Here is a 24,757-nt window from a genome sequence, read left to right as displayed (position 1 = left end):
CATAGACCTGACTTTGTAGCCCTCCACAGAAGGAAGCCCCACATTGTAGCGGCTAGAGAAGTCGGGCTGTTTGTGGAAGTAGTTTCCTTACAGACTGAAAAATGGGGCAAGGGGAGCAGAGACACCCAGCTGGAGATGAGGTCCCGGTGAGCAACAGCCCGTCACGACAGGCGCTGACATTAAGAGCCAGCCACTATCTTCAGCCCCAGAAAGGAAGACTTCAAGGGTGGGAATAATTCAACTAAGCAAACATCAGAGCGGTTATCTTTACAATGTCGCTGGTAGAGATCAGAATGTGCAGCCCTTGGCTGGTGTGAGCGTGGCTGTGAGCAACTGCAGGAAAACAATATTCAAATACCAGTGGGCCACAGCAGGCAACTCCAGACAAGGGGCCTCCAGAGAAGATTGAAATCTGAAAGGCATGGGGCTTTCTTGCCCTGGGGAAACAAAGAAGGAGAGCGTGCTAATCCCACAGATTTCATAAGGTTTCTGATTTACTGGCCTCTCAGGAGGCTCTGCTGGGGTTTGTCATTTTGATGAGACTGCCTTGCTGTAAAGGTTAAACATGCTAAGAAGCATGAAATGATCTTCTCCAAGAAAGACTGCATCTCTTTGCCAGGGAAATGGCGGTCCAATAGTCCACAGAAGGGGGCCTTCCAAGAGCTGTTCGTATCCAGGGTTTCCAGCCCGAAGTGCCAGAGGCACTCGTCCCTACAGCCCCCTCTCTGTGGGGCTGGGTTTATTTGTTGCTCATGGGGCAAGATGGGAAGGGTGATGAAAGAAAGAATAGAGAAATGTATACATGTCTTTCTCTTCACATTTCTTCTCTCTCAATCAGTTGCCATTTCAGATACAATTTACCAATAAGACTAAATTACTGCAAGTTGACCAAATGCTTCTCCTAGAAGGCCCCGATTCTACTGCTTAGCAGGTCATGGGGACATAAACACATATCTGCACAAAACAGGTACAGATACTGCCCATGCATATATCGTTGAAAAAGCCAAGCCAGGGAACTGAAATGAGGGGTTAAGAACATTATATTCTGTCCTTTGAGCAACTCAATTCCTACCTGGAGACCGCAGTTTCCTTAGCCAAAAACTGGGGGTGGGGGTGTGCCACATGACATCTAAGCCTGTGGCAAGATAAACAGATCTATGACTTTTTATACGCCGTCTGGTTTTCTTTGGGTCAATCGAGTTTCAGATTTTAAGTTTGTGCCTTCTCTTCATGATTGCTACATGTCTGCTATCTCCTGCCCTTAATAACCCCAAATTGGATTAAAACAGAACCTATGATAAAATAGAGAAACGTCTGGGAAACTGGAAGGAAATTATACCCACATGCTATACACATGTGCTCTATGCACAGACGCGTACGTGATCCTCGGTACTGGGTGTCATTGCTGTAAAGTCCTAATGAGATACCGGAATACAGGAAAATTAAAAATCTCGTTTCCCTATCTCTAAGAAAACAATCTTTTGGCTTAATCTCAAATATGGCCAGTTTTACAAGAGAAAGAGAAACTACAATTAGTTTTCTCATCAGATCTATGCCAGAGAGCTTGGTCAAGATAATCACAGTTACAACAGACCATTTTAATATAATTCTTCAAAAATCTAGGATTACACCAGAGTCATGTCTTGATTCCAAGTACAAACTGCCTGAAGTATAGAGAAGCGTGTGCTTTGGTATGTTCCCTTCTGGCACAACCCTCCTTCCCACTTTTAAGTTCGAGCCTGTATCTTGTGCTTAAACACAAAAATCTTATCTAGGTGATCTCTACAACACAAGAAAAAAAATGGGATAAAAACACCAGCCAGATAATGTTTTCATTCTTGAATTGCTGAACTCTAGATTCAGAGAGGGGCATGTTGGCTTATCTACGTAAGCACAAGCACATCGTACACTTTGACTCTAGGCTCCCAACAAGCCACTTAAGCAGCCACTGTGGATATTCTCAGTGGGAAACCTGGAAACCGAAGCACAGACGGAGGGTTAGTCGCATATGTTCAGAGCAGGACCAGCACAGGTAGGTGACTCCTAGCAACATCCTCCCCACTCCTCCCAAGAATCTCCAACTGCTCCGAGATGGCTGAGTAGAACAGGGAAGAAACAGTAACTTCTCTGGCCAAACACTTGTTCTAATCCAGTCTCAGCCACTCTTGAGCTGTTGTACAATTAAGTCCCACGCACACTGCCCCTTATATGTCTATTGGATGTGTCCCCAAAACTCAACCTCCATTTTCTCTAACCTCACTGAGGGCTCTTACTTCTCATTCATGAATTAATGCAAATGCAAGAACTCATGCGCACTGGTCTGCTGGCTCCTGTCTCCCACCTGCCATGCTGTTATCACACTGCTAAAAATGGCACGCCTCCTGTAAGATAAGGTCCACACTTGTTGGGAGAGCAAAGGAGGTGCTTCACAACCGGCCCTGCCACCCCTCCAGCCACACCTTCTAAAACGTCCCCTCAAATTCATCTCCTACTCCCAAGCTTTAGATTCCATACACAAGGAAAGCTTCCGATTTACCAAAGTCACCTTTACTTATCTGTTCCCTCTGCCTGGAATACTTTTACCTGCCTGGTCTACCTGGCAGAGTCCTGCACTCTACCAAGCCTCGGCTGTAGTGTAACCCAGTTTGTGATGCTGTCCATGATCTTTCTCCCTGCATTTTTGTCCCACCTTCCACCTTTCAGAATGTATTCGTATGTTTGTGAGGAGTGACACAATCAATGCTTTTGTATCCCAAGGGCTCAACGCAGCTTTGGCACACAGTGCTCAATGGGTGCTTTGGAATGAACGAATCAAGCCCTTAATTTCTTCATCCAGAAAATGAGGGTCATAATATGCAGCCCGCAGAGTGGATGTGAGGGTTAAATGGCCCAGTGTATATTAAGAACTTAACATACAGCAGGCACATAATTTCTCTCAATAAATAGATCTCTTAACTGCCCTTTCCTCTTAATCCAGACTGCAGAAAGGAAGGATTCACCTACCTGGGGAAAGACACGCAAAACCAGAGATACTAGAAAAGGCTATAATACTCTGTGTGCATTTTAAAGCACTTGTTTCTCATAATTCAGCAGCATCTCAATTTATTGCATCCATAATGGGCAGATGTCTGCTGGCAGTTAAGAAGCTTTTAGCCAAGGCAGTAATAAAGGTACAGACTGGCAATATAAATGGCCCCCATGCCTCTGCATTTGACAGAACCACAGCCCACAGCAGGCGTGAAATGGTCCTAAGCAGCTGTCACGTGCTGCCCCAAAGTTCTGACCCTCACATTGTCAGGCTGACCACAGGCCTAGCTGTAGATTTTTCAAAGATGTCTGAAGTCCCCAGCCTATCCTTCTGAGGTCCTTGAGCTTCAAGACTCCAGAGCAGCTAGAATCTCTTTCCCTGACTCTGTCTTTGAAGTTACAGGAGCAGCTGTGATTAGCAGTGTCTCAGACCCTAACCTGATAGAATAACACCTAAGAAGGCTCCATGGACTATGGGTCAACTTCCTGGGATCATAAGCAGAAAATAAGAAGAGGATAAAGAAGAGGATAAATCTTCTTGCTGCTATGGTAGTCACCAAAATAACCCAAATACCAACAAATAAGAAAAAGTGAGAACATGCTGGTTGGTGTTGATGAATGGTCTATTTCTTAAAAAGACCCTTTCTCTGATACATGTCATTACCCATCAAAAGGGGTAAAAACTGGACTGAAAAGGAGACAGCCTTCTAATGCTCTTACGAAATCCAAGGTTCTATTCATGAATCCATCAATTAAAACTTATTGGGGCGCCTGAGTGGCACAGCGGTTAAGCGTCTGCCTTCGGCTCAGGGCGTGATCCCGGCGTTATGGGATCGAGCCCCACATCAGGCTCCTCTGCTATGAGCCTGCTTCTTCCTCTCCCACTCCCCTTGCTTGTGTTCCCTCTCTCGCTGGCTATCTCTATCTCTGTCAAATAAATAAATAAAATCTTTAAAAAAAAAAAAAAAAACTTATGTATCACGGGCCTGAAGTATTCCCAGTACACCGAGGCATTAATTTTCATGGATGAAGGAATCAGAGTACTTCATTGCAGTGCTGATATAACTAAACCCAGCCTCCTAACTCAGACAGTTCTGCAGCCTGGAAAGAACAAGGACTTGCATTCCTATCCTGCCCTTCACTCACCTTTACCCCTCTCCTCAGGATAAGGAAAGACACTGCCAAGCTGATGACATTTGAGAATCGCAGAGTTTTAGAATTGGAGGGGCCCTGAGAGAGCATGAAACTCAACTGCCTCATTTTATTTTTGCAGAACAGCGAAGCCAGAGTATCCAAGTAAGAATCTCAAGGTCACATATCTAAATAAAGGGCCTGCGAATCCCTGCGGAATAGGGGCAGATCTTCAATGGCACTGGAACCTACAAAAGTGACCGGCATTATTATATTTGACCTTGGAAGCCAGGTTTCTTCTATTCCTACACCAGTGAGTCGGTCTCAGCAGATTCCAGTGGATCCAGAACCAGTTATAAAGTGATATATTGTGCTAAACATATTTTGATTTCCAATTGCTATCTCTTTCTTCCCTATGATTATTCCCTGAATTCTTGCCCTTGGCAGACTGCATTACAATTTGCAGACTACTTCTCCATCCCCTCCACTAGACTTTGAGTTCATGAAGAATAGAAACCATGTCTTCTACAAATTTGCATCCCACAATTTAGCTCACCATGCCTCGTACAGAGAAGAGATAGATGCCTACTTGTGCAATTGCTACGGTAATGCTGAAGTTATTTCCAAAGAGGTATCGTAGCTTCATTTCCTATAATTTGGGGAATCAAAAGCCACTGAAACTAAAGATACTTACAGCAGGAATGTGTTGAACATGTAAGCATTTTAATAATCTAACTTTAATACGCTAAAAAAAGGCAAAAAATGATTTTGAGCTTTTCATAATCATATGACGTGCTATCTAGTCCAAAAAAAAGAGATCAGTGTAGACCAACCTAAGATGATGTCTGTGTAATGGATGGTGGTAATGGAGAGGGAGAGAGGTGAACAGATGAGGATGGGATTAAATAAGGAATCGACAGGAATCTGCTGAGAGATTTAATGAGATGGGAGAAAAATCAATGAGAATGCCAATGACAACGGTGATGCCATTTACTGAGATGGGAAAAACATAAAAAACATTAAAAAAAAAAAAGTCTAACATTGAGAGGAGGGACTCAGAATTTCTGTTTTTCAATGTTATGATTAAGATACCTATCAGAAATCTAAATGGATATCTCAAGTAGACAACTAGATACAGAAATCTGGGATTCCAGAGAGTTCCAGGCTAGAGATCCTGGATTTGAGAGTCACTGACATACGGATGACTGTCAATGCTACGGCAGTGGGTGAGGACAGACTATGGATGAGTGTGCAGACTAACAGGAGACCCAGGACAGAGGGCTGGGGCCTTCCAACATTGAACAACCACACAGTATCTGTATAGCACAGTGCCTCAGTGGGGGGCCACACAGATATTTAATGCATTGTTTTTCCCTCAATGACCTTATAATCTAACCTCTTTCAGATATATAGGAAGGAAAGGCTGCTCAATGTAACAGAAAGTGCAATAGATTAAGAGTCAGGAATCGTGAATTTTAACCATTCTACAGCTACTCCAAGTTAAAGTGATGTTTCCAATTCCTCACCTACTGAAACAAGGATCAGGAACAGGAAACATCAACAGTACCTGCCAGCTCTACTAGTTCTGACACCATAATTTCCACGTGGCATCCAGATGACATTCCCATCTCATCTAAAGGTGGTATCTCGGCCTTCCCAGGCAGAAGATGCCGCCGCTTTCCCAGGAGCACACAGCAGCATTCAGAGGGTTGGCTGAAAGGGAAGCCCCTGAGCTGGAAAGGGAAACAGCTGCTATCTGCACTCTTTCCCTGTTGGAACAAGAGTCACTTGAGAAAACTCAGAATATCTGCATTCTTGGTTTTCAGCTGGTGTTTTTATTAGATGAATGGAATCCCGGGACCCAGTGAGAAGAGCAGATTTACCCTCTCATCACATTCTCTTGGTTGTGCAAATTAATATTCTCAAAGGCATCTGATTTCCATGATCCCAGGAAATATTTTCTTTTATCAGACAGAAGCAGTTGCACATGGCTGGATATCTGTAACAGGATATGGCCTTATGGGTCGGGGTATGCTGAGCTTAGCCATGAAAGAGCACTAAGAAAACGGTTCAGTAACATTTTATTTATATGCGCGCGCGCACACACACACACACACACACACACACACACACACAAACGTGCGTGTGCATCTGGGTGATCCTTTATTCTAGGTGACCACCCACCTGGACAGAGCTGATAGATGGAAGGAAAGACAGACAAACCAAATTGGGCCAATCAGTTTCTTTTTTTTTTGGAAAATGTAAATGTAGATAGAAAAATCAAGAACCTGGAAGCTAGGAGAGATGAATCACTTCAACTGCAGTGCCCTGGGGTCCCCGGAGCTATTCTGCTTCCCTTTTAAAGATGTAGTTAGTGAGACCTTCATCTGATCAGTACCTCTTTAGGTAATCATGCAGTAAATCCCCTTCCTTGACTCTATTAGCCATAGTCAGTTCTGTAGCTTGCAACCAAAAGAATATGACCTAGAAAGTATTAGCATCTTCATTTTATAGATAAGGAAACTGAGGCTTAATTCTTCTAGAATTAAGAGATAAATTGGTTGTAGGTCACCGAGCTAGTAAGTGACAGAAGCAGCACAGAAACCAGGTCTATCTGACTCTAACATTCATGCCATTAACCCCTAGGGCCACCCTGATTCTAAGTGCTGTACTGTGGGTTAATTTTCTTGTCATAGGAATGGACTTGTGCTGAATCCTCCGTTCTTGCTTGCTAAATAAATGATGGCGTACATTCAGAAAAAGCCACCCAAGGGAGAGGACAGAATCTGCAGTGGCCTCATCAAACTGAAGCTTGATGGTCCACAGACAAATCAAATCCATAGTCTTGGCTACTGATGCTTCGCTCCCACCAACTGAACTAAACGGTCTGGCCACCTGGACAAGGAGAAGATGCCGTGGTTGTTCCACATCAACTGATCGTATCTTCTTAAGAAAGAGAAGCTGAACGTTTCCTCAATACAATAAGGCTTCACAGGAAGGCAGGTGTTCTTCCAGCAGACAAGTATGTCAAACAAAGTGACCAGCATTAAGCAGCTAAAACAGGCCTTTGCTTTTTAGGTCATGGAGACAGACGTCTCCCACACTCACTATGAATAACAAACCAAAATAGCTAGAGCTGAACAACTGGGATGGGAAGATAGATCGACATCTTCTTAGAATAGTATCAGATCATCCCAAAACCATCTAAATACAACATCCAGCTGATTGTTAAATGTCAAGATTTAGAGTTGCTATCTTCACAGGCAATAGAAGCACTCTCGTGAGGGTACACACAAGAGTCATCCACTTTTACTATAAGAGAAAGATACTCCTGCAAGTGAACATTACTGTCATATGTTCATATATTTCCTAGGTCCCTGCCTTATTCCACTGTCTCTGAGGGACAGCTTTGATCTGGGAGTCACCCCGTAGACCGAACTGCTTGCTCACTCTGCTTGAGTTCTTGGGCTATTTTGATCTAGGGTCTGACCTGGGCCATCCCCAACTCTGCTTTTTCTCTGAATACCAGTTTTAACATCCCACCTATGCTTTCTCTGTTTTATATAAACAAATGCCTCTCTAACCCCACCAGTCCTATTGTGGGACCAGTGATATCGAGGGACTGATCCCACAACAAAGTCCAAGTAGAGGGCACAGTTTGGGCTGGATGGGAGACACTGTCTTAGAAATTGTCTTAATCTTATCACATTTAGTACGAATGATCATTTCTAGGCTTAGGGTTAATGTTTATAGAAAAAAAGTAGAGAAAATGGTAAACTGAGTGCCCAGGTTGATGGGGTCACAGGGGGTGGGGCAGCATTCCTGCATCCCAAGGGGATCATGGTCCTTACATAAGGAATGTTAACAAATATTTTGCCTTCCCCACTCTTCAGAAGTGCCTCTAGGGTCATAGTTTTGTTAGAAATAGGAGACAAGAAGATCCAAGAAACCTCAAATCCCCTTTTCCTAACCATCACTCCCCTATACAGGCCTGGTCTCTCCCATCTGTTTGCCCTACTGTTACCCTATAAACATAGAGCATAACATCTACCACATGTTAGCACATTTCCCACATTTCCCTTTGTTTCCCTGGAAGGACTATATACCCCTTTATCAAAATCAGGAGATATGTCAGTGGTTTTGCATTTCCAGGATCTGATACAACTAGGGTTGTAACACACTAGGGTTTCAATAAATGTCTGCATCATGTATTTAAAAAAATGAATAAAAGACACTCAAAGCATCTCCACTGAGAAATCGGTTTCAATGAAGAAAAACAATGTCATTGGGAAACTCTATTTTCTCTGCTAGCAAGTGGAGTCCTATCATTTTTACACTCCACTGATTCATTCTGAACATGGTGTCAGGAACAATACAGGGCCAGGAAACAATTAGCAGGGGAACAAAACAATCAGGTGCACCGTCTGGGATTTGAGCGATGTATAGACCAAATGTCTTAAATTTGTTACGCTCCTTCTCAGTTGGCCAGAATGGACGACTTGGCTGCACTGTCCCAGGAATAATTGTCCCTCATATATCCCCAATCAGCTGCCTCTTAATGACTAGTCAGAAGTGACAACGTAAAAGGTGGAGTGACTTTCACTGTACTTGGCAAATCTTGGACCAACTCCCATGGATCTGCCCTTGGAATAGGTGAGCTCAGAGATACCGTACACAGCTGGCTACAGTCACTGCTCCTGTCTTCAGCAGTCCCAAGGCCCTTGAGTTGGGGAGAGACCCTAAAGGAAGAAGTGAGGGGTCTGAAGTAATCTCTGGTTCTTACACCACATCGTAGGTGGTGGAAGATCTGTAACAGTGTGGCTTACACCAAAACGGTCTCACTCATCCCAGAGGTCAAATGCCCTTTCTATGGCCCCAAACCAAGACCAGGGTAGTCGACCCTACAAAGATGTTTGGAAAAAGTCTAGGAGCTTGACAGACTGACCAGCCCCATGTGGCCCACTTGTGTTCCAGATGGCTGCTTCCTCATCTTAGCTCCTATTCGGCTTTTGGCAGCTTTGAAAACTCAGCAAGTCTGAATTTACATTCCATGAGCTCCAAGAAAGTTGTCTCTTCCTCCTTTACCCCAATGTGCTGTGTCCTGTTTTTGATCCAGATGTAAAAAAAGATCTACAGTTCTCTTGAAACACCTCTTATTACGCAGTGGACCTCACAAAAGCCAGTCCTGGAAAACATCTTTGCCTGGTTATCCAGCCCCTGTTCCAGGCTTGTTCCAGAATTCATCCTCATCCCCAGACTCCTGATACTGGACAATTCTGGCCACTGGTGGTCTTTAGGGATGAGACCTTGCAGGTCCTCAAGAAAGTCTTCTCTTCCCTGAATCTCTATGTCCTCCTAGTCTGGTCCACCAATAGTGCTCATGCTGCTACCTTGTATCATTTTATTACTGTTTCTTGTAGAGACATCTCAACTCCTCAGATAAAGAAATGATAAACTTCTTGAGAGCGGGAACTATGTCTATTGAATATGCAGTATCTTTAAAACCCTAGAGCTATGCCCTCAGCAAACACTTGATAACTATGTAGATTATCCTTTCAAATAAAATAGAGGCTGACAACCTATGGACAGCCAGCTTGAAGTCTGTAAGCTTGGCATATAAAAGAATAAACCAAGCTGGAATTAGACATAGCTTATAGACCAGAACCTCCTTGTCTTGATGCTGCTTCTCTTTACCTTTAGATCTGCCCTTCACCCAAACTGTAAATTCAGTGCAAATATAAGATGCAGCATGGTGAATGGGAAGGGGCTTCTTCCAGCATCCTGGCCTGTGTGCTCCCCTCCTCTTCAGCCATCTCTCATGCCCTTCCCCCACCTCACGCCACACTCCAGTACCTTCTGGACTTCACTCAGTTCCCCAACTGTGCCATGGTTTCTTACCTCTGTCCCTTGGCACAGTCTGTCTTTCTTGTCTAAGACACATGCCTTCCTCTAACCGCTTTGCCAAGCTAACTCCTACTCCTGTTTCAAGTCTCACATCGCATATTTCTTCCTGGCAGCAGCTTTTCTATGAACCTCTACAGTATGCCGGGTCCCCCGACAGAGGGCCCCCCCCAAACGTCTATTTTCCCTTTAATGATGTTTATGACAATCACTACGACTATAACTATCACTGACATGTATTAATCATTGTATGGGAACCCACCTACTCAATCAACACCAATACCTTCTGAGGTAGGTACCTGATCAAGTCTCAAAGATATTGATTATCTTGATAAAATTCACATCACTCCATAAGGGTGAGATTTCTCACCTAGCCTGGCTCCAGAGTTCATGTTCTTAACCAATACATCCTGCTGCCTCCGACAAACCTCCCCATGTTTGTAACTGTTTATTTAAGGACTAAATATTCCACCAGACAGCAACTCCATGAGAACAGGACTGGGTCTACCTTGTTCAGTAGTGTACTTTTAAAGCCTAATCCAAGAGCTAACATGTAGAAAGCTCCAAAATGCATGCGTTAAATGAATAAATCACACAGCCAGTTCGTTAGCCCACCCAGAAACCCAAAAGAAAAGTATTCACCCACTCTGGATAGAAGACGTCTCATACTTAACCGAAAAGGTATCATGATCTCGGTAATATTTAGTCTAAAGTTTCTCTTTCTGGGATCTAACCCTAATTAACAAATTCATGCATCCAGAACCAAAAAGGGTATAATCTGGAAAGCAGTGAATGGAAGGAAACGCTTCTATAAAACAGAGAAAGCACGGTAGGTCTATCTCGGGACACACCTGCCATACACCACGCCCACTCGGACCTTGCATGCCACCCACGAGGGCCAGCTCACCCCTTTCACAGGTCCTTCCCCAGTAGCCAGTGCCCGTGCAGTCGCAGATGAAGCGGTTCCAGCCGTCCTTGCACACAGCATTGTTCTTGCATGGGTAGCTGTCGCACTGCTTGGCGCTCATCCGTGAACAGGAGGACTTGACGCCCGCAGCGTTCTGCATCTCCGCCAGCTGCCGGATGTTCTTGCTGCGCCCATCGATGAACAGGTCACGGATGCAGCCCACGTAGCCGTAGTTGAGCATGGCAGTCCAGAGCTCAGTGGGGAGGATGAGGCCAGCACGGTTCTCCGGCAGCCCGCCCAGGTACATGTCCCCTTCCAGGTCCAGGATCTCGCTCTCTCCACTGGCGGTGAATGGCGTGCGCCTGCTGTTCACTGATATGGTACCTGGGTTGGAAGGACGGAGACAGAGTGAGCTAACGGCCCTCTGAGCGTCACAGGTGAGGCTGCCAGTCAATGAACCAAATGAAAGGAGCCCAGCAGGTGGGTTCAGAGACTCACGGTGGCTGGCCAGGTGAGAACAATGCAAGCAAGGGAGTACAAACGCTTCCAGACAGTAGAAAGGAAAATGTTAGGCTATTTGGTTCCAGTCTTTGCTACTGAGATGCTCTCACTGATAGGAGGATTCAGGACCATCTCAGTGAACGAAAGAATACCTAACGTGATATCTTTTCTCTACAGTCTCGGCTGGAAGGTCACACACCAAACAGGGTGAGGGCAGCACAGCTGCTGCCTGTGTTTAAATCTCGGCTCTACCAGGTACTAGCTGTGTAACCCTGAAGAAGTGATTTCACCTGCCAGGGCCTCAATGTCCTCATCTGTAAAGTGGGAAAATAATTGTCCCCACCCCCAGACTGGTGTGATGATTAGATAAGTTCATATATGTAAAGTGCTTCTCAGGGTTTGGGACAGAGTAAGGGTCCTGGAAGTGCTTGCGAAAGTCTTCCTCACTCACTTGCTGTGCCCAAAGGGATGGAACCCTCCATGCACTAATACCCTCTACACTGGCATTAGTTACCAGCCCTGCCAGTGAATATTTGGAGCACTGCCTTGGAGAAATTTTAACTGGAACATGTTTGTTTATTCTTTTAACAAATATGTATTGCACACCTGCTGTGTCTCTGGTATACTTGTAGGTGCAGGGATGAACTTGACAGGTACGTCTCTGCTCTTGTGGTGCGGATATCCCAGAGCAGAGGGACAGAAATCAAACAAATGACTCAATAAGCAAGAGAATTAGGTAATGGTAGGTAGTAGGAAGAGAGTAAAATGGGTGGTAGCAGCCTGTGGGTTCTCCTTTAATACATATAGTGGGTGAAGGCCTCTCCAGGCAGGTGACGGGTACACTAAAACCACAATGTTGAAAAGCACGCAACCATGCCAAGTCCAAGGGGAAGAATATGCCAGGCAGGGGGAACGGCCCCTGCAAAGGCCCTGGGGTAAGTCAGAGTGTGGCTAGAGTGGGAGGGCACAAGGGGTGAGCAAGAGATGAGATCAGAGAGGCAGTCCAGGTACAGCAGCAGTAGGGTCGTGGACCCCTCAACGGGACAGTGCAAACTTAGAGCCTGGCTTGGGAACTGGGGACTGGGATTCTCGTCCTAAATGGTCTTCTGCCCCTAGGCCAGTCCCCAAGCTACTTTACAGTCCATTTTCCTAAACTATAAAATCAAAGAAACCGTAAAATTAAGGTGATATCTGAACATCATGCCAGAAATTTTAAATTTACTTAGTATTCTTGAAGTGCTTTATTGGTACCAAGATACCTGGTCTTGCCGTTCGTCAGGCAGCCTTCATTTCTGCCTGAGTCTCAGTCCCCTGGGCTCTGAAAGGGACAGCCTGAAGGGCCAAGAAGATCAAATAAGATCAAGAGTGTGAAGCACACTCTAAATTACAAAGCCAGCAATTAGGGACCTCTGGGAGGGTTATGCCAGCAACAGAGCTTCCCCCACTTTGTCCTCGAAGTTTTCCCCTAGAGAAATCAGCTTTGCATTTTCGTTTTTAAAATTTTAGAAACCTACATGCCAATAATTATGTCCTGGTCACCCTTTTAAGTACTGTATGTGCTTTTCTGGACTCGATCCTCAAAATAGTCTCGCGAGGGAGGAGTCAACAGGGGCACTATTTCACAAATGAGCAAGCTGAGGTTTGTGTCTCCTTTGCTCGTGCACTGCTTGCTTTCTCTACCCCCCACAAGCCCACAGAGCTGCTTGATCCCCAACCTGGAGCAGCAGCTTTTGCCTAATACGGACAGCAGCAGAGTGGATTTAAATGTTGGAGCCATAAGTACATCCTGAGAAATCCGTCCTCTGAGGGTGAGACCACAACTGTTTTGAATGCACTTAATCAAGTTTCAAGAACCAGTCCCCCAACTAGAGAGTGATCACCATGATTTCCCCATGTCATTCTTCTGGATGAGCAAGGAAGGAGGGACCATACTTGCATAGACAGATGTTTTCATAACTATTCATTCTGGTACACGTTTGTAACTAAAAACGTACCAGAAGATACCCGTGTGAAGAAAGGAAGTTTAACAGATCAGAGTAAGATTTTGTTATGTTGTGTTATGCTGCGTTCAGGAGACAATGATGTGTTTACTCAGTAAATTATTACAGGCTTTGATCAAATGTATCATTATTGGCCAGCTATAGCTCCCAGATATGAAACTCAAGGCTTCTGAAATCCAGACAGATTTGTCAAAGATGGGTCCACTGATGGTTTTAACAAATAAATGCCCCACTTGAAAAAGCACTCAGTGCTGGGAATAAAGAGAAGTAAACATCGAACAATTCCCTGTGCTCTAGGCTGCCTGTGACACACACAGGTAACCTTTAAGCTGTGTCAGGTCTAGGCTAGCCAATCCTGACACCCATCAACCATAATGGAACTCCAGAAACCCGAAACACGCGGTCCTAAAACCAACAGAAGTGTTTCCCTTTTAATTTTAGGATAGCTTTCTGGCTCTGCCCCTGCTGACACTGTATGGATAAATTGAGAAAGAGAAAAAGATTTGGCCTCCAGAGAAAATAGTTTTTTGTGTCTTTTTCTGTTAAAAAAAAGCACAAACTGTTCATTCTTACTCAACAAGCACATTTAATTTGAAGCCTCTTGGTTCTGATTAGATTTCAGACAATCAATAAGGCATCCTGCTGGGCGCTAAACCAGCCAGGGCTGCAATCTGCCACCCGTCTGCCCTCTACGCAGAACCCATCCAGCTCCTCCTAAGGGCAACACTGCCCATCTCCGTCATCCCTCTGGCTGTGGAATTATGCAGAAACACCATCCCCGGAAAGCTCAGCCATTTCTGGCTGCAGCCTTTTGAGGGAACCTATCGCTTTCTATTAGTGGCCAAGTGCGCCTACACAAAAATGTCCAAATGACAGACTTTGTGTTTCCCAGGAGAGAGAATCCTTAAAAATACAGCAAAGACAGCCAAGACCCTTCTTCTTGAGCCGAACACTGCCTAAATGCAGAATCGGGAAATCGGTGTGAAATCCACATGCTCTAGTTACCACTCCCGGTGAAATGTCCTTTCTGATGGCACAGAATGTGACCTTCACTGCCACATGGTCCAGAGAAAGCCAGGCAGACTGTCCAGGCATTCAAAAGCTCCAGACTCTCTATTTGTGTGTGTGTGTGCGCACGCGCACATTTCCTCCCTCTCTTTGTTACCATTCCACAGTAGCTATGTACTGCCTGGGGCTAGCTTGCTTGATCTGCGGCTGCAGAAACAAACAAAGCCATTTAAACCAAATGTAAAAGGTTATGAAGAGGAAGGGAGAGTTAGTGAGGTCTGAGCAAAGAGTGAAATATAGGCTTTCACACCAAAGGAAGGCTTTTTAAATTGAACATGACTTCAGGAAAAATCAATTTGCCTTTTCCTTTCTTGTCATAATTTCTCCCTGCAACATGACTCTTGCCAATTATTGAAGGGTGTAGCGTTGCATAAACTCTTGCACAGTGAAGCTTATCCTACAGAGTAATCACATAATGCAGCACCTGTGATGTCACAATTGTGTTTCCATGGTGATGAGAAAAAGAAGAAGAAAAGGAGGGGGAGGAAAAAACATCACATCAGTGACACGACAGCCTCTTTGGTAGCAGTGGAAATGTGACTTGTAAAACCATGCTTGGCTCCAGGGCCTTGGAGCTATCACTGAGACGGCTCTGCCGTGAGTGACAAGGGAGGGAGGACCACGCGAACCGTCGACGAGACAGATATCTTGTTCAGAAACATAATCTTACAACAACCATTAAAGAGAACAGCAAAAGAGTCAAACATGCATGCAAGCGCAAACATTAAAATAAAAAAATAGAGAGCCAGGAAACAGACTGAAAAGCTGCAGCTTTCCTCTCTTCTCAATCACAATCATGCCTCTTCCTACCTGATCTGCCATCTCGCTGAATGTCCACATGGTACCATTCCCCATCGTTGGCTTTCTTCTGAGTGGCCTTCACTTTGATGGTGCCTGAGCCCATGTCAAGCAGCAGGTATAGGTTGCCATCGAGCAGTTCTACAGCAAAGAAGTCCACCTTGGTGTTCTTCTGGCTCCGCGTATCCTTCCTCTCTTGGGGCTTCCCGTGAGTGAAGAGGATCAGGCCGTTGGGCTCAGTGGTGCGGAAGTCAAAGGAGATGGAACCCATGCGTTTGGTGTTCCATTTGGGCAAACTGATGTACGCCTCTGGGGTCTCGAAGTTGATGGGGTCCAGCGTGGCCACATTCTCACACTTGAATACAACTTCACCATAGATTTTCATCTTGGTGTCCCCGATCCGGGCCAGGCGAGACAGCTCCAGACGGATGTCATTATTCTTATAAACAACCTGTCAAAAGCCAAACGAGTGCCATATGAATCAACCTTGCAAACAGCTCCCAGCCACGGCTCACTGGGTACCCGGGAAAAAAGCCCGAGAAGAGGCTTCAGGACACAATATGTCTGAAACAATATGAGAAACTTGAGACACGGCGTTTGAAAAAGCATCAGAAGAGACCTCTGGGGGTACATGTAAGCCATAAAAAGGCCCCACATTTCTATTTTATTCCTTTTGTGTTGTCTCCTTCTGGCCAATTCTTTGTGTTGTCAGAAAGTTACACGAAACCAGCTTGCAAGTAAAAATCAAGAGAAACTGAGTTGCACAAACACTAATATTTAAATACAAAGATATCTACTGAAGTATACTTAGTAAAAGACCAGAAACAACCTAAATGACCATCAGCACCAGACCAGCACGTCCCACAATGGACAATCATGCACTCCTTAAAAACAAGGTAATGCTCTGGTTTTGACACGGATGCTCTCCAAGAAATACTGTTAAGTAAAATTAGCAAGGAACATAAACGTGTGCACTACACTATCATTGTGTTAAGTGTGTGTGTGTGTGTGTGTGTGTGTGTGTGTGTGTGTGTTTTGGGGGTCATATGTGTTATATGCATATATGTTCCTAAATGCATAAAACGTCCTTGGAAGGAAACACAAGAAAGTATGAAATTGTCACTGGGGAGTGGATTTGTCAGGTTCATATTCAGGAATGGGAGAGAGACTGACTTTTCACAACACCCCGTGGTATTGTTTGTTTGTTTTTCCACCATGCACATGTACTACTGAAAGAAAATCATGAAGTGTTAAGAGTTGGTGGGGAAGGAACTAAGAGGCAGCCCACAGAAAGGGAGAAGATATTTGCAAATGACACTACAGATAAAAGATTAGTATCCAAGATCTACGAAGAACTTCTCAAACTCAATACATGGGAAACAAATAATCAAATCAAAAAATGGGCAGAAGATATGAACAGACACTTTTCCAATGAAGACATACAAATGGCTAACAGACACATGAAAAAATGTTCAAAATCATTGGCCATCAGGGAAATTCAAATCAAAACCACACTGAGATACCACCTTATACCAGTTAGAATGGCAAAAACTGACAAGGCAAGAAACAACAAATGTTGGAGAGGATGTGGAGAAAGGGGATCCCTCTTACACTGTTGGTGGGAATGCAAGTTGGTACAGCCACTGTGGAAAACAGTGTGGAAGTCCCTTAGAAAGTTAAAAATTGAGCTACCCTATGATCCAGCAATTGCACTACTGGGTATTTACCCCAAAGATACAGACATACTGAAGAGAAGGGTCATATGCACCCCAATGTTCATAGCAGCATTGTCCACAATAGCTAAATCGTGGAAGGAGCTGAGATGCCCTTCAACAGATGACTGGATTAAGAAGATGTGGTCCATATATACAATGGAATATTACTCAGCCATCAAAAAGGACGATTTCTCAACATTTGCAGCAACATGGACGGGGCTGGAGGAGATAATGTTAAGTGAAATAAGTCAAGCAGTGAAAGACAATTATTGTAGTATGGTTTCACTCATTTATGGAACATAAGAAGTAGGAAGATCGGTAGGAGAAGAAAGGGGAGAAGAAAGAGGGGCTAAACAGAAGAGTGAATGAACCATGAGAGACTATGGACTATGAGAAACAAACTGAGGGCTTCAGAGGGGAGTGGGGTGGGGGAATGGGATAGGCCGGTGATGGGTAGTAAGGAGGGCATGTATCGCATGGTGCACTGGGTGTTATACGCACGTAATGAATCATGGAACTTTACATCAAAAACTAGGGATGTACTGTATGGTGACTAACATAATAAAAAATTATTATTAAAAAAAGGAGTTGGTGGGGAAGGAGATCTGTGTTTTTTGCACATTGTATGTGCCCTCCATATACATAGGTGGGAGAATAAAACACCCTAAGACACTAAAAAAAAAAAAAATATTATGATTTTTGAACCCTGGTGTGATCCATGTAAAAGCGGGGATTAATGATATTCCCCAAAATTAGAATTTCAAAGAGGTTTTGCTGTTACTAGACCTGAATTTTGATTGCAGTGCCCTGGGATGGGTCTTGGTCCTCCGATCTCTAAGTAACATCACATCTTTCCAACAAACAGGAAAAAAATGAAAGGGAAAGGGGCTAACATTACATTATTGAGTATGGCAATCGCTTTGCCATGTGCTTTACTTTCTCTTATTCAAATTCTAAGTCAGGATCCAGATTTGGACTCCAGTCCTACATCCACTACATATGAGCTGTGTGACCTTGGCAGAGTCATTTAACTTATCTGGATCTCTTTTCTCTTTTCAAAATGGGAACAGAGGAGTAAACTATTTTGCAAGGATGAAATGAGCTAATACATGTCGAGCACTAAGAATGGCACAGAGCAAGGGCACAGAAATCTCAGCTACTTTGTGGGGAGGTGATGTAGCTGTTAGTCTCATTTCATCCTTTCCACGACCCCAAAAAAAGATTGTATTATCGTCTCCATTTTCAGCAAAATAACAAAACTTAAATACTAAAATAAGTCTTACAATCCACCTCCATGATAATAAGGTAATAGATGGGTCATTCCAGTACAAATTATTTAATACCTAACATTCAGCTATAGAATTGTTTCCCATCTCCTCCCCATCACCAGGAGAGAGTAGAGCAGAACGGTTGGCCTTTTAAGATATAACTAATGACAAGGAACTGAAAATGGCTCACCTACTATATGACCTTGATAATAGGCCTAACCATAGTAACACTGAAAATAATAATGATACTAATATTTACTGAGCACCTACTACCAGATATCATGCTAAGGATCCAAAGCCTAGAATCCCATCAGATGCTGACAACACCCATTTGAGACACCTACCATCATTGCCCCCTTTTACAGATGTATTAACAGATGTAGAGAATAGTTAAAGAAACAGTTCACAGTCCATAACAGCTGGTAACTGGCAGAGCAGGCCTTGAACCCAGGGAGTTGGGCTTTCGGGTCCACGTGCTTTATCACTGTGGCTACTTGGAGTGAGGTCCCACTAGCAGCACCTGTGAAGCTCATCTTTAACATTACACAGAATACTGTGCAAGTTCAGCCTCCTGAATTTCTCATCTCAGCACTACTGGACTGACCATGTGAAAAGGGGAAATACTGCAAGATCCTTAGGCAATCAATCACTCCAGTGAACCAGAAAAGAAACAAAGTTTAATGACTGGCAACTTCTCCTTTCTAACCCCACTATTGTGCCCCGGCATGGGAGCTATGTCATAAACAAACTTTGGCTTTCTCTGCATTCAATTAAATGCCTATGACTAGAATTGCTTGTTAAGATAAATTATTAATGTATAACAATAGCTTATCCAGGGGGGCAAACTGAAGCTTGGTTCCACTGAATAATAAATGGATAAAGAACTCAGGCATCCCTGTAGGAGGCAGGAGAGAAAGAAGAAAAAGCCTCTTAAAGGGATGCAGGATAGGGGCACCTGGGTGGCTTAGTCAGTTATGCGACTGACTCTTGATTTCGGCTTAGGTTATGATCTAAGCGTCCTGAGATGGAGCCCCGCATCAGGCTCCACGCTCAGCAAGGAGTCTGCTTGAGATTCTCTCTCTGCCCCTGTCCCTCCCACTGCTCAATCAGCTCCCCTCTCTTTCTCTCAAAATAAATTAATTAAATTAATAAGTAAATAAATAAATATTTTTTAAAAAATAAAAATAAAGGGATGCAGGGTACTGTGAAGGGGGCCTCCTCTGTGAGAAAGGTACACAGCTGAGACTGGGACCCAGGGGGAATAACTACAATGCAGGTTTCCAGAGAGACACACAGGAGAATCAGGGCCACAAACTGGCCAAATATAACCAGACTTCTCTCGAAAGCTCTTTGAAGGTGAGCTCTCTATCTACCCCAGGGCTTGGAAATTACGTGTCTGTTTATCTGCAGTTCCCTCACCTTTCTTACTGAGAGCTGGGTAACATCTCCAAGTCCCATTTCCAAAGACAGGAACCTCAGAAACCTCTTCTAGGAAGAGCTACCCTTTTCCCCAAGGGCTGTTATCAAGATTGAGAGGGATGTTAGATGTGGTAGAACACAGGAAATTCTACACTAGTACACAAACCTAGGAAGAAATAACAGCATACCCTTGTCTCCAGTGGTGCTCGCATACTGTCAGAAGCTGACTGGGGCCTGACCTGAGGTTCTGTTGAGGATCTTCCACCAAGAAGCAAGGGACAGGAGGACAGGGGTCTTGTTCTCACCAAGAAGCAAGGGACAGGAGGACAGGGGTCTGTAGCCTGGTGGTACTCAGCTGACAAGCTCCATGGCTGGCATCCTTGCCTTCCCCACCTGCCCAGGGCAGGACCATGGCCAGCACCACAGCCACACAGAAAGGTACCTTGGCCTTGGGTAGGGCGTGGAGGCAAGAGCCCCTGCCAGATCCCCTTACAAGGGAAACTAGTACTTAGTACAGTGTTCTCTGTTCAGCTACAGGGAAGTCCCCGACTGATGACTGCACGAGAAAGACATGTGGCATCAAGTGACAAAGAGCAGCCTTGGCTGACAAGCTGCCCCAACAAGGACCAATTAAAGACAAGTGGAAATGGCTCCCCATGAGGGAAGATGTCACACAGACTGAGAGGCAGAGACAGTCAAAAGAGTGATAAGCTGGTCTGACTACCCCATACACGGGCTTGTAAAGACTGCCATGCGGACTTCTAGCTCATGCCTGGGAGCCCAGTGAGTAAAACAGTTGAGGACAGAGCCTCAGAGTTAAGACAGATTCTATCAGAAAAACTGTTACTTCGATGCCTCCAGAATCCCTGATACAAAGGCACACAGGAGCGATAGCAGGACTAGGGCAAGATATAAGAGCAGGAACAATAGAACAAAAATAGTTTCCATCTACTGAGCATCTATGATGTGTCAGATGGTAAGCAAGTGAAATAGGTAGCCCCAGCCACATTTTACAGAAAGGGGACAGGTCCTTGCCCACGATCACTCAGCCCATTGAGGGCGTAACTGGAACTTGAACCCAGATCTCTTTGACTGGGGCAGGGCTATGCTCTAGGGGAGGCAGTTTCTAGGTTCTCCTGTGGCCCATGCTTCCTCATAAAGAAAAACCCCTTAGTCAAGCACAAAACAAGGCCCAGCTCCATCCTGACATGGGAAGCCTGGTATGTCCCATCCATTCCCACTCAGGAGTCACCTCACAGGCCTCCGTCTGAGCTCAAGTGTGGGGGCTTCTGCATCTTTACTCACCATGTTTCCCAGACTAACATGCTTTCCTCTCCTCTCCTGGTGCCCCTTCACCAGGATCTATATCCAAACCCCCTCCAGGCCCTCTCTGGCCATTCTGATCCTTGCTGATCCTGCCATTTGACAAGCTTAGAATCCTACTGTCTGCCAGTGATGCAGCTGTCTTCCTATTATCCAGACCACTTGCCCTGATTGGAAAAGGGGAGACTTCTAATTTCCATGATGAGCCCTGTACATTAAACTCATTCATGGCATTTGAGTTACATGGCAGGTCCATAAGAGTAAATCTAAGGGGCAGAGACAGTTCCCACTCTCAGAGGTGCTTTTCTCTCTCTTCCATCTTTTCCTAGGCCACTCTGTTCTCAGCTCCTTGAGAACAAGTTTCCATGCATTCTTCTGTAAATGCCACATCCCTCTGCCCTCCATTGAGGGAACTAGAAGGAATGAGGGGATGTGGGCTTGTGCCCTCAGTGCCCAGAGGGCCTCTTGGTATTATTTCTCCTGTGCAGGAATAGGAGAATACCACCTGGCTTTTTTTTTTCTCTTGTTTTTAAAGCATCTTCAACCCTCTGCGGGTCTACATAAAGGACAATGTCAATAAAAACCACCGGGTCAGCTTCTAAGAACATAATTTATAGGTCTCTGACTTAATGCCTGAGCCCATTGCTCTGATCCGGGTTAAGGGAGGACATCGGAAATTCAGGATGCTGGGGGACACTCTCTGAAGTGTCTAGGCTAAACAAAACAGAAGAGCAAGGAACCAGTGTCAGGGTGCCTTGATACGGAACAGTGCTGACTACAAATCCCAATAAAGCCTTTCAGCTTTATACCTATGTGGGGAACAGTTTACATATGACAAGCCAAAGACAAAGATATATTTATCTCCCACCGAATTTAATCCATTGACAATAGATAATAATAAAATGAGCTTTTTCTCTTCAGCTTCCAGGATAGTGCAGCTTTTAGATAAATATTCAGGCTAATCTTATTACTGTGTAACATCCCTACTCAGGGTAAAAACATAAATAAGAAGCACTGTGAAAGAATATGGCTTCCAGGGTCGCCATAGAATCATACATCCTGCTTTCTCTGCCCTACTTCCCCTCTGTCCTTCGGGCAACTGATTTCTCTGGTCTGCTGTGAATTCCTCCCTATGAACTGACTGCTCCACTCCTCTGTCACTCAAAACACTCCACCTTGTTTTCTTTAAATAAACACAAGTCCTGTCTTTTCAACAGATCTCAAACTGTCTATCACCAAAAAATATGCCCCACACCTTTTAAAATCTGAACTAGCACCTCATTGTACAGGTGCTTAATAAATGTTCATGTCTGCATTAAATTAGATGTTGGACTCAAGTGGCAGGGCAGTGGTTAAGATAACAGGCTTCATGGTCTCACTGACTGGGACTGCATCCTGCTCCACCTGCATGGGCCATGTGGCCTTTGGACAAAATAGTTAACTTGTCCCAGCCTCAGAGTCTTTCACTGTAGAAATGTGGATAGCACGTCTCACTTCTCAGGGTTGTAAGAAATAAAGAAAATAATACTGTTGTATATAGAAATACTCGACACAGTTCCTGGCCCTTCATATTAAGCACTTAACAAATAGTAGTTATCTAATAGTTATCTACAAATACCTATTAATTTTATTATTTTCTGTGAAAAGCCAGAACTAAATCAATAGACAGGATAGCCTGGCATGAAGCAATCTTAGGAAGAAAAGGTTTTCTCTGAGGATAAATTCTAAGGTGACTGTCAGCTCAAGACACAGGGCTCACACTAGTGACAGACTGGATTTAAGAAACTCTAAAGTAGAAAAAATAAAAAAAACATATATATACAATTGCCTAATGTGGCGTTTTTAATATATACATATATATATAGATATAGATATAGATATAGATATATAGATATAGATAGATAGATGCCTAACAGTGCCCGTCCCTTGTTTCTCTCACTCTCCCTCTTCCTCTCTCTCTCTCACACACAGCCCCACCAGATACATGTACAGATTTAGGATTCATTACCATTCACACTTTCTATCAGAATGTACCACTGACCAAACTCCAACAGTGAAGTCCAAACACAAATGTGACAGCAGATGGTCCTCCTCGCTTTCAAAGTCAGAAGAGCCTCGTATTTGGCATGGCTGGGGCCACATCTGCATCTATGGTCCTGCTAACAGGGGTCAGTGAACTAACTCTGCCTGCTGAGCTATAGCTGACATCAAACCTGAGGCCCAAAGCCCCGACTGCTACATACCATGAATGCCACCATTTTCATGCTTCATATTCTACGAACGGTGGTCAGGATCCACCAACAATCAAAACTAAGCACGAGAAGTAGAAAATGGGAACTGAGTTTCAGGCTTGAAAAGACAGTAGTAGAATGCTGACAGTTAATCAAATGTTTTCAATGCTGACTGAGCCAATACTCTGTGGGTCAAACAAAACATATCTGCAAGCTGGATCTCACAAGAGACCACCAGTTTATCATCTTTGATCTATGGTCCCATTTTAAGATAGTGCCCAGGAAAAGATACAGGGGATATAAGGCAAGCTGGAGTAACAGAAACAATCCAGGCAAACTGATGTTGAATCACCACGTTCCTTCCACATTTTGGAAAAAGCATCCAGTCATCTGGGCATCCAGTTAGTCAACCAGAGAGAGAGAAAGCTGTGGGCCAGTTACTCTGCTCTCACGAATCACAAAGCCATGGTTTCCAGCCCAAGAGCCTTGCTAATAATGCAGGTCTTTACCACTTGGGCTCAAGACTTAGAAAAATAGTTGTCTGATGGCTTCTTTGTGAAATGGAAATAATTAGGTTGATGCTCAGTTACAGATGGAAACACTAAAATGTTGAGAAAGATTTCTAACCCTTAACACAATCACAGTAAAGGTCTAAATTTTATTCAAGAAAGAAGACTTTTGAGGACTTTATTCAGTTACAAAAGCTGATGAGGAACAGGCTACCATATGTACATATATCTCATTAAAAAAAAAATTCCAGCCAATCAAGTTTGTGGGGGTATCTAGGATACTACAAAGACTTCGTTTATTGCAAGAACCATGTTGGCAAATATGTGTCTCTATTCTTCCTTCCTTAAAGGTGGTATCATTGCTAATTGATGTCATTCTAGGCTACTCTCTTTCCCATTCAACCCAGATGGAGTCTCAGAATTCTTCTTGAGGCAGTGCTCTAGGAAGTTACCACCAGTCACTGAGAGATATAACTTGAGGTGAAGCTATTCACCCTAACATTCTCCATTGTGTTAGTTATTCTCAAACGCAAAGCCAACCTAATGTAAATTAGCTAGACTAAAATACTGGAAAAAAAAATCCATGTGAATGCGTTAAACAACCACCCTACTTCTAGCTCTAGACCACGGGGTATACAAAGGAACATGAGGAGGTACAGTCCCGGCCACTACATGCTTAGAAAATGGTGGGAAAACACTTAAAGGGATGATATTTTTGATATCAGAACTGGAGTGAGACACATTTGTCACTCCAGTTAGTGGATGTGCAAGGGCTGGTGATCAGAAACTTGACCCAGATGTATTTCTCTTCCTTCTGCTTTCCAAGAATGGCATTGTCATGGTCCTCTAGACTATAAGCTTCATAAACACAGAGCCTATGTGTTTCTGATGTAGCCAATGCATGACCACTGTTTAGCAAAGGGCCTAGCACACAGTAGAGGCTCAATAAATGTACTCTC

At 44.2% G+C, this 24,757-nt stretch overlaps 1 protein-coding gene across 2 annotated transcripts in view; it reads right to left on the bottom strand.

Moving 5' to 3' along the window:
- NRXN3 (neurexin 3) overlaps positions 1-24,757 on the bottom strand; it is a 1,516,445-nt gene that overhangs the window by 999,509 nt on the left and 492,179 nt on the right. For both annotated transcript variants that reach the window (XM_045807717.2, XM_087856158.1), the window contains exons 5-6: positions 15,346-15,784; positions 10,967-11,350 (exon numbers count right to left, since the gene is read on the bottom strand). In XM_045807717.2, coding sequence (XP_045663673.2) covers positions 10,967-11,350; positions 15,346-15,784 — 823 coding nt within the window. The remainder of the gene's footprint in view (positions 1-10,966; positions 11,351-15,345; positions 15,785-24,757) is intronic.

The sequence above is a fragment of the Ursus americanus genome, chromosome 26, assembly GCF_024610735.1.
Source record: "Ursus americanus isolate L20-20 chromosome 26, mUrsAme1.1.p, whole genome shotgun sequence".
Taxonomy (NCBI): Eukaryota; Metazoa; Chordata; class Mammalia; order Carnivora; family Ursidae; genus Ursus; species Ursus americanus.
This window is presented reverse-complemented; position numbering and strand designations above follow the sequence as displayed.